This window comes from Dreissena polymorpha, chromosome 1 (genome assembly GCF_020536995.1).
Source record: "Dreissena polymorpha isolate Duluth1 chromosome 1, UMN_Dpol_1.0, whole genome shotgun sequence".
NCBI lineage: Eukaryota > Metazoa > Mollusca > Bivalvia > Myida > Dreissenidae > Dreissena > Dreissena polymorpha.
The window spans coordinates 134,175,846-134,194,471 of record NC_068355.1 but is presented as its reverse complement, the minus strand read 5'-3'; the positions used below and the strand labels follow the sequence as shown (position 1 = coordinate 134,194,471).

The following is an 18,626-nucleotide window of genomic DNA, read 5'->3' as shown; positions in this document are numbered from 1 at the left end:
AAAGGGTTAAAAGAAGATCTTGAGATTCATGTGATTGAACATAGGACCTCCTAATTTTGAGGTATTCCCTTTGTCACCACCATCTACACTAGCTTTGACTACAGTAGATCTTTTTCTTTTGAACACCATCAATTAGAATTCTCTTTATTTCAAAGTTTTTTTCATTCCAAATTTAAATGAAAATGGAATATGTCGAAGAAGTTTACTCAGCCCAAGCGACTTTGAAATAAAAAGATTCAACTGTTTATTATTTTGAATCATCTACATAAAACTTAAATCAGTATCTTAAAACTAAACTCTGTATACCTTTGTTTGGATATCAAACTTATTATCTAGCAGGTGGCTGACAACGTCAGTATGTCCGTTTCGAGACGCGAGGTGCAGTGGGGACTGGACGCTTGACGGACGATTGGCCAGCTCGGGATGTGAAATCAACAGTCGTTTCACGACGTCCAAGCGGCCATATTGGGCAGCCAAGTCAAGCGGGGAGGCATTCTCAATGTTGCGGATTGTTGGGTTGGCCGATTTCTGAAAATGCATTGATTTAAAATTGAATGATTTTTATAATTTTCCTAGCTCAGTATGAACCACTCCCAAAGGCTTTAGTACAGGCTTTCAAAGACTTGAAGTTGATGAGGCTCTTCCATGTACAAGACTGCGTTATGTGAGGAACATGTGTGTGTCCCAGCACTCCAACCTGATGAATTTATTTTCTTTTTATTAATTTACGATAGCTTTGCAATTTCCAATCAATTATTTTTGCCAAAATATATTCAATATGGTTTTGGTATTGTGCCTTTGTGTGTGTCTGTGGCAGGGGGGGGATAGACCGCAGTACCCAAAGAAAGCCTAATTGTGTCAACTACAGTTACCACCAGACAGCGCATACTGCCGAGGTGAGAGGCCTGCGTGTCAACCACTGCACTAGCGGGATAGGCCTTTATTGAAGAAGTACTTACATTTTTTCATACATTTATTCACTAACCTGCAAAAGTACATCTACCACCGCCACATGGCCATACTGAGCAGCGCTATGCAGAGCTGTGTCACCATTCTTATTCTGAAATCAATGAATCAATCAATGAATCAATTGTTATGTATTGAAACACATCCGATTATCCATTAAAAAATGAATTAATGAATGTATTGCTTTTTAAGCTCTCCGAGAAACAGTTTAGCCAGTTTCTTGGGTAAAGCAAGTGTCTTCTAAGAAAGATCAGTTGCTTGATCAATCAATCAATCAATCAATCAATCAATCAACCAACCAACCAACATATCAATCAATCAATCAATTTTTATCACTTTAAACAGAGTCAGTTTCTTGGGTAAAGCAAATGTCTTTTGAACAAGAGACGTGTTTGTCAGAAACACAATCACCCCTTCTGCGCTGCTTTGAATTAGATTTTTTTTGTTGATTATATCTCTTTAAAAAATATTACTTCCCTTTTGAAAATGATCTGTACCTGCCAAATGATAAAGAATATAAATTATCTCCCTTGTTACTTCCCTTGGATTATGTTTTTCGACCTTTGACCTTGAAGGATGACCTTTACCTTACGGACAGACTGACTGACTGACTGACAGACAGACAGACGGACTGAGGGACAGTTCAACTGCTATATGACACCCTACCGGGGGCATAAAATAATCATTTGAGCTTTGCCAAAGTGGCTTTTAAATTTAAGACCTGTGGTGGGTAGGCCAAGAACATCTCCTATAAACCACTGCAACCTTAAGTTCTGTGCTAGCAGGGCTATTTTGCTTTTTTAATTGGTCCTATTTTTTAAATTCTTAATCTCTGGTGCACAATTGAGAATTCTAAGTATTGATAGTCTATGAACTATGATGTGATCGTCATTTATAGCGACACTTATACAGCAAAAATCTTCTGCAATTTAGGGAAGTTAGTTACAAATTATGTAGGTTTTTTCAGTGTTTCAAGTTACTTATTCATGAATGTATAGAATAGTTACCAAGTTCTCATTTACCATGATCTGTTAGTCCAGAACAATGTGTTATGTAAGATTTTGTTGACATGAAATGCATTTATAGAAGTTTGGGTAGATCCACTACCAATGTTGGGTAGATCCACTACCAATGTTGGCTAGATCCACTACCAATGTTGGGTAGATCCACTACCAATGTTGGGTTGATCCACTACCAATGTTGGATAGATCCACTAGCAATCTTGGGAAGATCCACTAGCAATGTTGGGTAGATCCACTACCAATGGTTGGTAGATCTACAAATGTACTACCAATGTTGGGTAGATCCACTACCAATCTTGGGTAGATCCACAATCAATGTTGGGTAGATCCACTTCCAATGTTGGGTAGATCCACTACCAATGTTGGGTAAGATCCACTACCAATGTTGGGTAGATCCACTACCAATGTTGGGTAGATCCACTACCAATGGTTGGTAGATTTACAAATGTACTACCAATGTTGGGTAGATCCACTATCAATGTTGGGTAGATCCACTACCAATGTTGGGTAGATCCACTATCAATGTTGGGTAGATCAACTTCCAATGGTTGGTAGATCTACAAATGTTCTACCAATGTTGGGTAGATCCACTATCAATGTTGGGGCTAGATTGAACTTTACCGATACACAGTTGTTTATCACTATCGACAAAGCGGGGGTTTTGGGGCGGTAGCCCCCGATACTAAGGAAATATATAGGATAAAAAGGATTATAAGGTGTTGCGTTAGTTGTTATGTGTTAGGTGTTAAGGGTTAGGGTACGCTGTTTGATGTTAAGTGTCGCGTACCGGTAAAGTTCAATCGTCCCAATGTTGGGTAGATCCACTACCAATGGTTGGTAGATCTACAAATGTACTACCAATGTTGGGTAGATCCACTATCAATGTTGGGTAGATCCACTATCAATATTGGGTAGATCCACTCCCAATGTTGGGTAGATCCACTACCAATGTTGGGTAGATCCACTACCAATGTTGGGTAGATCCACTATCAATGTTGGGTAGATCCAATACCAATGTTGGGTAGATCCACTACCAATGGTTGGTAGATCTACAAATGTACTACCAATGTTGGGTAGATCCACTATCAATGTTGGGTAGATCCACTATCATTGTTGGGTAGATCCACTTCCAATGTCAAAGCTTCCTTATACTCAGAGGATAATTAAAACTTTGTTTTTTAAATTGATGAAAGGCGTGTGAATAGTTTATTAAAGTCTGTATTTCCTTAAAGTTTGGCTTCAATGAAGGGGAACAACCAGTGTATGACTCAAAGTCAGCAAACTGAATTAGTTTTCACTTGAAATATCTTCATTGTGAACATAGCTCTGAGAAAATGGGGCTTCATGCATGTGCAAAATGTCTTCCCAAATAAGCACAGGTTGACAGTTTGAACCTAAACTTTAAGAAGAGATATCAGTTACTTCCTTTGAATGAAAAATACAGCACAAGCACAAAGTGGTGCCCCAGATTTCCCTTTGTGTACATGTACATGCATAAGGCCCTGTGTTTTCAGAGAAGGGCTCAAATGATTACTCATTGTAGACACTTACAACAAATTTCAAAATTTGTTTTTCAAAGTAACTTTTTATCAAACCTGATTACACATCACTGATTGTCTGATATGACTGTAAATATCTACGTCAACAACAAATGCTAAATAACTTGTTTATCAAATATCATCTTGATACATTATCAGCTAAGGGTAGGTCTACTCTGAATTATTCAAATTATCTTGGGAAAACTTATGCCAAAGAGGATTTCATCATTCATAAAAATTTGCAGTAAAATGATTGTAAAAGGACTTTGTACTTTGACACACAAGTTATTGCATCTGCTTGTGATAAACTGAAGATCGGTCATCATTGTTTTTTAAGATAATGTTGGTTTGTAAACCTTTGATAAATGGCAAAGTACATGTAGTTTAAAGTGTGAATCATACATATAATGAAATACTAGGAAGATTTTGTTCAAGTTATCTTGATCCATGTTGGGTCTTTTTGTCATATTTGTTTATGCTGATAGACATTAAAAACTGTCCCATCTCATGTCTGCATCATTGCATTACATTACAAAAACAACTTTGTGAAAAAAAGCAATTGTTATTATACTAGATCCTTAAGTAATAAACTTAGCAAAAAATAAAATTAGATTGACCTATATCAAAAAGAAGTATGAAATACTTCAACTAGCCTTGCACTGGGAAAATGGGGCTAAATACATGTGCGTCAAGTGTTGTCCAAGATCAGTCATCGCAGTCTACACAGGCTATTCAGTAATATATAACAAGATCAGTCATCGCAGTCTACACAGGCTATTCAGTAATATATAACAAGATCAGTCATCGCAGTCTACACAGGCTATTTAGTAATATATAACAAGATCAGTCATCGCAGTCTACACAGGCTATTCAGTAATATATAACAAGATCAGTCATCGCAGTCTACACAGGCTATTCAGTAATATATAACAAGATCAGTCATCGCAGTCTACACAGGCTATTCAGTAATATATAACAAGATCAGTCATCGCAGTCTACACAGGCTATTCAGTAATATATAACAAGATCAGTCATCGCAGTCTACACAGGCTATTCAGTAATATATAACAAGATCAGTCATCACAGTCTACACAGGCTATTCAGTAATATATAACAAGATCAGTCATCGCAGTCTACACAGGCTATTTAGTAATATATAACAAGATCAGTCATCGCAGTCTACACAGGCTATTCAGTAATATATAACAAGATCAGTCATCGCAGTCTACACAGGCTATTCAGTAATATATAACAAGGTGCTGGAGCCTGCTCCACTTTGCTTCTACCCTTCTGCCCCCATCCATTGGTCCACACAAAACATGCAATAGCTTTTGAAATAAAATATATCTTTAAAATACTTTAAATAAAAGACCACGCTTTAAAGCTTCAAAATGTAAGAATTAGACACTGGACCAATTTTCAAGAAATGTAACCGGACTGTTTCAGTTTTCAACTCAGCCTCTAGTTAACCCTTTACCGCTTAGATACGTATTTTGACACCTTTGTAGTTCCTTAGAAAGCTGAATTCAGTAAAATAACTTTCTTACTAGATTCAAGTTTTAAAGGCTTCATTTCCAATCTTTAGGTACTGATAAGCAGCCAACAGCATAAAACCTGAACAGAGTGCAAGTAACTCGCAGTCTGTTCTGGTTTTATGCTGTTTGCACATAGCCATTTTCATTTTGCTTTTAAGTGGGAAATGGTTAAAAGAAACTTTCACATGTTATGATCCAAAATCTGTTCGTGCATAATTCCAAGCACAGGTTCCTGTATGTTTGGCAAATAATTATATAAGCATCGTTTTGTGAAAAAACGCACAGGCTACTCAGGGATGACACTTTCCATCTTATCTGGAAATTTTGCTACTAATGCAGAGACTTACTTTAAAAGAAAAATACCATGAAATCAGCAAGTGTCATCCCTGATTAGCCTGCGTGGCCTTCACAGGGTAATCTGGGACAAATCTTTACACACATGCATTAAGCCCCATTTTCCCAGAGTCAGGCTCATATCCATAAGCCAAACAGAACAAGTTTACATCTACCCTCGCCTCGCCTCACCTGGTGGTTGACCTGTACCGGTTCCACCGCAGACTCTGGCTGGGTCCCAGCATTGAGGAGCTGCATGACAATTTCTGGGTTCCCACTCCATGAAGCGAGATGCACAGGCGTGCATCCCTGGTTGTCTTCCAGGCCAGGTTCAGCGTCAGCCTTCAGAAGGGCCTCTACTATGTCCCTGTAATTATAAACAGCATAATAGTAATGAGAGTAGGTAGTAACTGAGCAGAAGTTATTGAAAAGGAGCAGAGGTTATTGTTACTGATAAGAAAGAATTGTAACTGAGCGAAGAGATTGTAAAACAGCAGATTGGAATGTAACAGAGTAGACGGGATTGTAACACAGGAAATTATAACTGAGAACAGGGAATTGTAACTGAGCAGAAGGGATTGTATCAGAATGGATTGGATCAGAGAAGAGTGGATTGTAACAGAGAAGAGTGGATTGTAACAAAGTAGAGGGGATTGTAACAGAGTAGTTTGGAACTGAGCAGAGGTGATTGCAACTGAGCAGAAGAGATTGTAACATTGGAGTGTATTGGATCAGAGAATAGCGGATTGTAAAAGAGTAGAGGGGATTGTAACAGAAAAAGAGAGTGGAGTAACAATTTAAAGGTGATTGTAAGATTGCAAAATGTTTTGTAACAGAGCAGATGATATTGCAACACGGCAGAGTGGATTGTAACAGAGCAGAGAGTATTGTAACAGAGCAGACAGGATTGTAACAGAGAAGAGGGATTTTAACAAAGCTGAGGGGAGTGTAACAGAGCATAATGGATTTTCACAGAGAAGATGGAATTGTGACAGAGCACTGGGGATTGGAACACAGCAGAGTGGATTGTAACACAGCAGAGTAGTTTTTTACAGAGAAGAGGGGATTGTTACTGAGCAGAATGGATTGTTAAAGAGCTGATTGGATCATAGAAGAGTGGATTGTAAAAGAGTAGATGGAATTGTAACAGAAAAGAGGGGGTTGTTACAGAGTCGAGGTGATTTCAACAAAGCAGAATGGATTGTAACAGAGCAGATGGGATTGAAACATAGCAGAGGGATTGTAACAGAGCAGATGGGATTGTAACAGAGCAGAGGGGATTGTAACAGAGCAGAGGGAACAGAGCAGAGGGGATTGTAACACAACAAAGTGGATTGTAACAGAGAAGAGGGGGTTATAACTGAGTGGAGGAGATTGCAACACAGCAGACTGGATTGTAACAGAGCAGAGGGGATTGAAACAGAGCATGTGGTAGCATAACAGAGCAAAGTGTATTGTTACAGAATAGAAGGGGTTGTAACATAGCAGAAGAGATTGTAACAGAGCAATGGGGATTGAAACAGAGCAGAGTGGAATGTAACAGAGAAGGGTTGATTGTAACAGAGCAGAGGGTATTGCTACAGAGCAGCATGGATTGTAACAGAGCAGTAGGGATAGTTATATATGAGAAGGGATTGTGACAGTGAAAATGGCATGGTAAATAGCAGAGTGGATTGTAATAAAGCACAGGGGAATAAATATACACACACATATATATGGGAACATCAATGTTAAAAGGTATTATTGAGATCTCTATAACTTTGGAGAATCTCATCTTATCCATAGGTACAAATAAGGTGAAACATTTTATCCACCAATGCTTGTTGCATTCTAATAAGAATGATTGTTACAGTATTTAATTCTGAAAGAATTCTAAATGTGTGAGCTTGACTTTTCTCCATAAATAAGTGTGTTTCTGCAATTTTGTCTGCCTAATCATTTCCAAGTATTCTGCAGTGAGAGGGTACATGTAACTGCAGTATAATAAACTTCATAATAAAGCAGCTGTTAGGGAGACTATCTTGGAGTCTTGGTCTTGTTTGCTGCTGATGGTGTTTGTAGCATGGATCCCGGCTCCCAAATAACCTGTGTAGTTTGTACAGTCTGTGCAGACCCTTTCCCGTGCTTACTGGGGGTTACCTTTCTTCAAGCATGACACATGCCAGGGCTTTCTTATTCTAATAACTTATAATGATTTAAGGCACGCGCCAGGGCTTTCTTATTCTAATAACTGATTTAAAACTGTGTGTTTGCATGGCACTTGAGTAGACAATGTATTTCCTTGAATATTTACAAATAGACACCATAAGTTCAAGTTACAGCTATTACAAGCTGTTTGAATCCATACTTCCTCTAAACATAACAATTGTTTATTAAGGCCCCCCCCCCCCCCACCCGATTTAGCTTTCAAGTTAAAAAAGAAACTCTTCAAAAAAGATAGTTCTGTAATATATTTTTGCAAAACATGCAATATCATTACAAAGACTGTGGGTTCATTTTTTTCCCCAATGTTGCCATTGTCTATTAACCAACAAAAAGATATTGTGCCTATGTTGCAACAGACAGATAAAGTAATTTCTGTCAAATATTTAAATAATCATATGCAAATTCTCCCAAGCAAAGGCGATATGGTTAAATGAAAAAAGCTTTCTCTACCTTAGTTTAAACATATTTATTTCTTTTGGCAAACACAGTGTACATCAAGTAATTTACAAAACAATCAGTATAAGAAAAGGATTGAAACGAAAGAAATAAATCTTATATAGTTTCTCTCCTTGCAGTAATAGTTACGCAATATATGGGTGTATTATAAGACTAGTTAGCAGTGGATATGCCAGAAATAAGAGCTATACGCGATAAATCTGAAAAATAAAAAAAAGTGTTGAAAGAGAAATATGGAGATGAAGGACTGTTTATGCAAGAGATCGTACATGAGGTTGCAGCAATTTGTGACTGGGTCAGTATCAGATTGTTATGAAAAGCGCCTGGATTCTTTAATATATTGTTGTACACATTTAAATATTTTGGAGTTTTCCTTTTCGTCGAGGTGCGAACATCCAAAGAGTAGTGTATCGAGTTCCACATCACTAGTTATACCGGTTATGATGTTAATAAGTTCAGTGCGAATGTGGTTATATTTCGGACATAAGAAAAAAAAGTGGTTAGTAGTTTCAATAGCACCACAAGAGCAAAGAGGCGACGAGATAATGTTTTTCGCAAAAAGGTGATCATTTAGTGCACTTGATTTGGTTCTTAACCGCGTGTGAGTTAGTTGGAGATAGCGTTTACCTACATAATAATACGCCGGAGTTTTAACTAAGGTTCTGTTTAACTTGGATTTAAAGATGTTTAGCGATTCACTATTTTTAACCTCGTCTGGTAATGTGTTCCACTTTCGTATTACTGCGGGAACGAATGAATTATAATAAAGGGTTGATCTACATTCGGTAGTGCGTAAATCATTTGCATTTCGAAGATTATACCTCGCAATAGATCCTACCTGTTGGGGTACCAGATCGGATAAGTATTGAGGACTTAGAGAGTTTTGCATTTTGTAAAATAATATGAGTTTATGTTTATCGCGTCGATCTTGCAGCGGTTCCCAGTTAATTTCGTGTTGCAAATCATTTAGGGACACTAATTTGGTTGCTCCACAGGCAATTCGCGCTGCTTCGTTTTGAATTTTATCCAGTTCATATTTTTCTTCTTGTGTGCAATTATCCCAGATAACATCTGAATATTCGATAAGTGGGCGAATAAAGGACGTATAAATGATTTCTAAAGATTTTCGGTCAAGCTTAAATTTTAGTTTGCGCATAATATTAATTCTACCCCATGCTTTATCAGTTATATATTTAAGATGTATGTGCCATTTACAATCCTTCGACAGGAAGACTCCTAGATGCTTGTGGGAACTAACACCAGGTATTTGTGTAGCGAGCATTGTGAAGTTGTATTGATTAGGTTGTTGCTTTCTGGAGAATGTAAGTGATTCTGATTTAGATGGATTAAATAGAACATGCCATTTTAAAGCCCAGTTAGAAATTTTATTGATATCATTTTGTAATATTGCATTTGAATGGTTGGGCTCGTCTATAATAATGTACAGGGATGTGTCGTCAGCGAATAGACGGATGCTACTTTGGATATCATTTACAATATCGTTTATGAAGATTAAAAATAGGAGGGGCCCAAGTATAGAGCCCTGGGGAACCCCGGCCTCTAGTAAAGCCCAATTAGAGACGGCGCCTGGAATGACTACTCGTTGGCGTCTACCATTAAGATAATTTTGAATCCAAGATAGCAGCTTACCGCGGATGCCATAGGCATGGAGTTTAAGTAATAGACCCTGGTGCCATACTTTGTCAAAGGCTTTGCTTATGTCAAAGAAGACAGCTTTGACCTCTAATCCATTGTCAAGGGCTTTGCAAAACGTATCATATATATAAGTGAGTTGGTTGGTGGTTGAGTCCCCCGGCAGAAAACCGGACTGGAATGGGGTAAGAATTTTGTTACTTACAAGATGATTGTACACATGTTTAAATATTATTTTTTCAAAGACTTTTTCCATCGTGTTAAGTAGAGAAATTGGTCGGTAGTTACTCACTTCTTTAGGATCACCTTTTTTAAGTACTGCAGTGACATTAGCTTCTTTCCAACAGCTTGGCATTATACATTTGTTAAGTGAGAAGTTAAAAAAATCACATAAAGGAGTGGATAATTCAGCTCGACATTCCTTTAAAATATGGTTACTTATGCCGTCAGGTCCTGATGCTTTGTCAACAGAAAGAGACTTAAGGATGTCATGGACATCAGAAGGTGAAATAATAAAAGTTTCTAAAGAGTTAGTATTTGGAGCATAAGTGAGCTCTGGTGTACCTACGTTATCAATGTTAATAATTGATTGACTTTGAAAGAATGTATTTAAAATGTTCGCCTTTTCAAAACAATCAGTCACGGTGGAGTTGTCCAATGGATTAATAATATGAGAGTTCATGTTATTATTAGGTTTATTGATAAAGGACTTAAGTATTTTCCACCAGTTCTTAGGTGTGTCATTATTTTCTTTAAGTTTATCGCTTAGACTGTCGTAGTACTGATTTTTCGCTTGGCGAATAAAAGATATTGTCTGGTTTCTGATTGTTCGAAACTTGGACCAATGATAATCACTTTTTTTAGTTTTTGCAATACGGTAAGCCCGTTTGCGTTTTCTAATCATTCGACGTATATGTGTATTTAGCCATGGAGCATTACGCGGTTTGATTTTTATAACCCTGTTTGGGATACAAAGTTTGGCATTACGAATAATAGTGTCGGTGATATTAGTACAATATGTGTCAGTATCCAAACTTGAAATTGTATTCCAATTAAGTGAAGAAAACGTTTCACGTAGCAAATCGTAGTTACCATCCTCATAGCTCCATATATGACGCTCGTATACGTTCGCATTTGGCTTTTTATATTTAAAAAGACCATATATAGGACAATGATAGCGTTGTTGTTGATCAAGAAAGGGATCACCAACACCTGACAATACCAAGCTGTTGGGGTTTGTTAATAGCAATAGGTCAAGAATTGACGAGGATCTTTCCGTAAAATGCGTAGGTTCATTGATAACTTGGACAAGATTGTATTCTAGGCACCAGGAGTCAAGCTTTCTTACTAGTATTGGTTGACTATTATTCATATTGAAGTCACCGGTTATAATGATGTCAGATATACCAGTTTCGATTGCCAAACCAATCGAGTCGTCAATTAAGTTGGTATATGATGCATCCGCGTTTGGTGGTCTATAAAATATTCCAAATAAAACACGCTTCATACTCAGCAAGTGGAGCTCAATCCAAATGCACTCTAACGTAATCGGTTCGAGGTCAACTCTGCGTTTATAATGGATACAATCTTTAACATAAAGCATAACCCCACCATGGCTATCATGTATTCGATCTTTGCGTTCGGGACATTGGTAAGAAGGGATAAGGAGTTCATCAGTTTCGATAGAGTTGTTAAGCCACGTCTCAGAAAAGGATAATATATCGAAATTTGAAAGTTCTGCTGTAAGAATTTCTATTTTGTTCCGTATACTCTGGACATTGTATTGCAAGAAGGAAAGGTTATTGGGCATTGCTAATAAGCAGTTTAGTGAATTGTACTCCGTTATATTGGAATCAAGAGAGCTAATCGATACAGGGCCTGGGTTCAATTCGATATCCCCAGAAAGCAACATGATAGCATAAATCCATGTAAATAAGACGACTGTAATTAAGACGAAAATAGATCTAATTACGAACAGTGAGTTAGAAACGTAACGTTTACCAACTATGGCGCGTGTATATGGCCATCGGATACACCGGCAAAGTTGAGATTGGCCTTTGATGTTTCGTAGAGACGACTCTAGAGCAATTTCATTTGTATGTATAGACATAAGAACTAGCACATTTAACGATGCAAAGAACAATCCGACTGACGTGTATCTTGATAAAATACTATAAGTATCCATCACTACACAATACAAACTGTGAGTGCTCTATGTCACGAATTGCTACAATCCTATGGGCATCAACAAATCCTTCATCATGAAATAACACAGAACAGTAAACAATGCAAATAAAGATAACAAAGAAAAGGGTTATGGGTAGATAGATACAAGGAAATACAACAGAAAAATAAACAATGGAAGCAAAGAAAACAAAACAAAGCATTATGAGTAGATAGATAAATAGGTAGGGCATTATGCGAGAAAGTCGGTCATATGATCCGATTCACATGTGCTGTATATGCTAACAAGATGTGATTGTGGAACACAATGTCCCACTATATGACGTTTGACCTTGAAGGATGACCTTGACCCTTCACCACTCAAAATGTGCAGCTCCATGAGATACACATGCATCTCAAATATACAATTGCTAGCTTCATAATTGCAGAATTGACATTACATGTGCAATTTTGACCCATATATTTGACCTTGAAGGATGACCTTGACCTTGACCTTTCACCACTCAAAATGAGCAGCTCCATGAGATACACATGCATGCCAAATATCAAGTTGCTATCTTCAATATTGCAAAAGTATTCATAAAATAAGCGATTAGGGCCACATATGTTTGACCTCTGACCTTGAAAGATGACCTTGACCTCTACCTTCATACACAGTTGTCACATGTGTACCTAATTAATTTTGTTTTCTTGTTACTTCAGTGATGAAACTTGTGAAATAACATTGTGTGACATGCACTGATGCATTCAAATCATGCTTTATTTTGTGACCGTGTTTTAACATTAAGGATTATTATGTTTTGGTAACACAAAAAAGGCCAGGGATGATAACAAGAGACTGTGAAAAAATATTATTGACATTTAGTTCTATCAATTTAAATCTGACTGCATATATGGTAATACTTTGGGTTTAATATTTTAATAACTTTTTAACTATCCCCTGACAAATAAATATGGGATACTATCAGTGACTGTCAGCTTTGTGTGAATCTGTGATGGCAAAATCAACATGAGCTCTCAGAAAATGGGGCTTAATGCATGTGCATAAGATGTCTTCCCAGAAAAGCCTATTTTAATTTAGAAGAGACTTCCTGTAAATGCAAAATTCTACACAAATGGAAAGAGTGGTCGCTGATTAACCAGTGCAAACTCATTAAAAAATGAACATGTCTGGCCTTACCTGTGACCATTGACAGCTGCTTGATGCAGTGGGGTGTAGCCGTTCTTGTCTGTAATGTTGATATTCAGGGTTTTCAGGAAACTGAAATATAGAACAGAATATTAGTATTAATTAAATTGAACCTTACCATGGGAAAACCGGGCTAAATGCATTGGGTTAAGTATCATCCAAGATTTGACTGTGCAGTCCACACAGGCTAATCAAGGACAACACTTTCTGCCTAGACTGGATTTTTGTTTAGAAAGTACTTCATTAAAACAACAAGAGCTGTCTCCATCAGAGGACATATGCCCCCGAAAAACGCTTTTTCGAAACCTAAACGCAGATTTCGAAAACCTAAATGCGGACCCTAAGTTCAAGGTCAAGGGGGTCAAAATTTGTGTGTGTATGAAAAGGCCTTTTCCATATACACATGAATACCAAATATGAAGGTTACATCTGAAGCGACATAGAAGTTATGAGCATATCTCGAAACCTAACGCTAAAGTATGACGTATCACTATATGCCCTTCTTCAGGGGCATAAAAACATTGAGTAAATTAAAAAAAGTTGTTCAAGATTTGCAAATTTTCATTTTGTAAGGAAACAGTAATACTGAACATTTACCATGCTCTAAAATAGCCATTAAATGCATCTTTTGACGATTTAAAAACCTGAAAATTATAAAGCGTTGCGACGCGAAACAATTGAATAATTTGGAGAGTTCTGTTGTTGTCGTTATATTTTGTGTAACTATGAGGATTGCTTATATAAAGTATAAAACACATCACTCATTGTATGAGCACGGATGGCCAAGTGGTCTAAATGGGAGACTTTTTACTCCAGGGGTTAGTGGTTCGAGCCCTGTTGAGAGTAACATTTTTTTCTTTCTTAAAATTTTATTCTTGATTTTTTACTGGAGATTTTTAGATCCAATGTTTAAATTTATCAATATAAAGCATTAAATGACAAACTTCAATACATGCCAAAATCCGTGAAAAGGCCCCTTTAAGAAGTTTGTATACATATACTATATTCCTACTTTTCACAATCTTTTTAACTTTCAGCAGTATGGCAGCTAATGGCTCAAGAGACAATTTTGCTTGTATGTAAAAATAAATTAAACAAGCAAATTCGTTGAATTGATATCCCCCGCCAATATGCTTCTGGACACTCATACCAAGTTTCAATGAAATCCGCCAAAGCACTTCCAAGATATGGCTCAAGACACACAAAAAACATTTTTTCAAGATACAAAGGGCCATAAGTCTGTTATTATCAGATGGTGTACAATGACATTTGGCGTGCATCATTCTATTATCCATATATATACTCATACCAAGTTTCAATGAAATCCGCCAAAGCACTTCCAAGATATTGCTCTGGACGGACGGACAGACGGACAACGCCAAAACAATATCCCTCCGCCTATGGCAGGGGATAATAACTCAATCTTTTTGACTGGTGCTTTCCACTGATTCATTCCCCACAAGCAAACTATGTAAACTATGCATTATAACCTGTACGAAATTTAACAACTTCACTCAGTAATATGTGTGTATTCCAATCGTTCATCTAGCATTCATGGTTATATTAAGGGTATACATGCACCACATTTGTCCAAGTTACAATTAAGGCATAGCATGTTGCAGGGATCATCCTAGCCCAAAATTTTAGGGAGAAGTGACTTCTCCTTCCTATTTTATTAGGGAGAAATGAGCCGACTTGATCAAACGCTATAGGTACTTTATTATTAATGTTTCACAATTAATAAACATACATGTATCTAAAATAAAATATGCTGAAACACTAACTAAACATTTTATTTTAAAATGCCATGATGTTATATAGATATTGCTCTCCTAAGAACTGTAAAACATGTGTTTTATTTGGCCAAAATACACATTTCATTCATATGTAATTACTTCTTAAGCCAAGAGCCTGAGGATGTAGGATAAAAGGAATATAGGGCAGAGCCATAGCATATTGTTCTCTTTTTTAGTTCTTTTAGGTGCAATTTCTGGTTAGTACATTGCGAAATATTGTCTACCAGACTATCCCTAACACTGCATGTTTATTCGTCATTCTATAAAAATGTTATAAAGAACGTCAAAAATAATTAAAATCGACGAACCATACGTATCGGAAAACGACTGTCTGAATACATGTCGATAAACGTCTTTTGCACATGAAGTAGAATATGCATATCGTTTGACTGCAGAAAATAAAAACCAGTTACCTGTAACCTAGCAAATACGCAACCAATATATTTTTTGGGTGACATATTGCTTTAAAATATAATATTGCAGTGTTTTACTTTGCTAATAGAAAGTTTAAAATTGCAAGATGCCGGACATTAGCAACATTCATAGATTGTACCGTTTTCGGACAGTAGCAAAGAGGTTTCATCAGTTACTGCTCATGTCAGTGCCAGCCGCTTACCAATCAGAAATCATTCAATAAAAGACCGGGCAATGTCTCATGGCGATATGATAAACGCATAACAATAACAATGCAAATACTATATTTTCTTAATGCTATTTGTTATCCCCTTTGCGCACAATAAGTCACTGTAAAGCAGTTGGTTATTTCTCTTCAATTTTTATTGCATATGCACATTTTTAACTGAATTTAAAAAGGCAATTTATCCCAATTAATTCCGCAATATGCACCAGTCTCAATTTGCAAATTAGACTAACAACAGAGAATAACGTACGTGTACACTTATAAACCTACAGAACATTTTGTGGGAGATTCTTCAATAATACATGTTTATGTTCTATGCCGGCCATAGCTTAATTATTTCAAGATTTGTTGTGTTTTATTCGATTATACATAAATTGATGTAACACACCATAACTGAACATTCTGAAATAACCTAAATTGTAATTGTCCCAACTGAGTGTCGTGTGCAGGTAATTCTGTTTGAATGATGTCATTGACTTTTAATGGAATGTTCCCACGTGCCTTTTACTGCTATTTTGGATTAAACTTTTAATTTGTAAGTCTGTTTCTTTGTTTGTGAAATTTGTTAAGCTCACTACTCAAATATATTATGACTGTTTTAAGTTGTACAAAACGTCAAGTATAACAATAAATGACCAACATGTGAACAATGGCTGTATTGGTTCCTGGCAGCCGTGACAAATAAAAAGAGCCGATTGAAAAACTGTAAACGAGGTCGGGAGCCTCTACTGGCATTCTATACATAGATGGTTAAGACAATACACTATTGTTGGTGAGACCGGCGTGTACACAATGCCTCAACTGGAATAAACCAAGTTGACTTGCATCAGCGGTCAGTGATGCGTAGCAAATCTTGTCGCTATCAGTAGATCAGATAACAGATATTTGCACACAGTAAACAATGGCAGTATTAGTGACAGCATTGCGCACATGCGCAGCAGATTATCAAAGGAGAAAATATTGGAAAATGTCGGCAATTTTGTTTTCGCTTTGATGTAATCAGAAAGCGATATCAAGCATAGTAGGGCGACCATGTCGCCTACGTCGCCCTCTAGGATGATCACTGTGTTGATGGGAATGCCATGTTTTGCTTTACATTTTACACTCTAACTCTACTGTATAACTTTAACAATACTGTACCTATAAGAATATATTTGTAGTAGTATACTTGCTAACAATCTAACGTCTGTATGTCATGCCAAGCACCTTGATTTTCTATATTTGTAATACACTTAATGTTTAATTAAATATAAGGCCATCCTTAAAAAAAATGTTTGTTTGGCATAACTCAACCCAGGTAAATTTGGGTGGGTAGATAGGTAGGGATATTATATTGTTTAGCTTTTTTTCTTTCTGAAATTGAACTCCGACATATACCAAACTGGAAGGTATTTATCAAGGCGACCATGTCGCCTACGTCGCCCTCTAGGATGATCACTGTGTTGATGGGAATGCCATGTTTTGCTTTACATTTTACACTCTAACTCTACTGTATAACTCTAACAATACTGTACCTATAAGAATATATTTGTAGTAGTATACTTGCTAACAATCTAACCTAAAGTCTGTATGTCATGCCAAGCACCTTGATTTTCTATATTTGTAATACACTTAATGTTTAATTAAATATAAGGCCATCCTTAAAAAAAATGTTTGTTTGGCATAACCCAACCCAGGTAAATTTGGGTGGGTAGATAGGTAGGGATATTATATTGTTTACCTTTTTTTCTTTCTGAAAATGAACTCCGACATATACCAAACTGAAAGGTATTTATCAAACAAGGGCTGTTTGTAAAACATGCATGCCCCCCATATGGGCTGTCCATTGTAGTGGCAGCCATTGTGTAAATACGATTTTTGTCACTGTGACCTTGACCTTTGACCTAGTGACCTGAAAATCAATAGGGGTCATCTGCTGGTCACGATCAATGTACCTATGAAGTTTCATGTTCCTAGGCAAAAGCGTTCTTGAGTAATTATCTGAAAACCATTTTACTATTTCGGGTCACCGTGACCTTGACCTTTGACCTTGTGACCTCAAAATCAATAGGGGTCATCTGCAAGTAATGATCAATATACCTATGAAGTTTCATGATCCTAGGCGTATGCGTTCTTGAGTTATCATCCGAAAACCATTTTACTATTTCGGGTCACCGTGACCTTGACCTTTGACCTTGTGACCTCAAAATCAATCAGGGTCATCTGCGAGTCATGATCAATGTACCTATGAAGTTTCATGATCCTAGGCGTATGCGTTATTGAGTTATCATCCGGAAACCATTTTACTATTTCGGGTCACCGTGACCTTGACATTTGACCTAGTGACCTCAAAATCAATAGGGGTTATCTGCAAGTCATGATCAATCTACCCATGAAGTTTCATGATCCTAGGCGTTGCGTTCTTGAGTTATCATTCAAAAACCATGTTACTATTTCGGGTCACTGTGACCTTGACCTTTGACCTAGTGACCTCAAAATCAATAGGGGTCATCTGCGAGTCATGATCAATGTACCTATGAAGTTTCATGATCCTGGGCCCAAGCGTTCTTGAGTTATCGTCTGACAACCACCTGGTGGACGGACTGACAGACCGACAGACCGACCGACCGACAGACTGACATGAGCAAAGCAATATACCCCCTCTTCTTCGAAGGGGGGCATAATAAAGCTCCAAGTCTTCTGCCTCATGAAAGGAAATTGGTAAATATTTTTCAATTTTTCTGCACCGTCAGGCATATCACCGCACGTGTATTCATAAGTCTATTTTTTGTATAAAGAACATCGAAAATATAATATAGCCGGCAAAATATACTTTATCCTAAAACGAGAATCTGAAAAATTGTACGCATTTTGCACATGAAAATGTGCATATCGTTTAACTACAGAAAATGAAAACAAGTAACATAGCAAATACGTAATAATATACTATTTGGTTGACATATTACTTTACAATAGCATAGTTTGTGAGTAAAAAACAACAAAGTAATTATAACATTTTAATTTCAATCAAGAACAGAAAGGTGTAACATCTTCGACATGTAACTAATTATTTAATTATCATCCTTTAATTCAGATCGATAGACGGTAGAAAGTTGTAAAGTGATGAGCT

General features: G+C 37.0%; 1 protein-coding gene across 3 annotated transcripts in view; it reads right to left on the bottom strand.

The window, feature by feature from the left end:
• Nucleotides 1-18,626, bottom strand: part of LOC127850649 (protein phosphatase 1 regulatory subunit 12A-like) — a 190,419-nt gene that overhangs the window by 155,721 nt on the left and 16,072 nt on the right. For all 3 annotated transcript variants that reach the window (XM_052383821.1, XM_052383828.1, XM_052383837.1), the window contains exons 2-5: nt 13,073-13,153; nt 5,587-5,761; nt 986-1,060; nt 307-528 (exon numbers count right to left, since the gene is read on the bottom strand). In XM_052383821.1, coding sequence (XP_052239781.1) covers nt 307-528; nt 986-1,060; nt 5,587-5,761; nt 13,073-13,153 — 553 coding nt within the window. The remainder of the gene's footprint in view (nt 1-306; nt 529-985; nt 1,061-5,586; nt 5,762-13,072; nt 13,154-18,626) is intronic.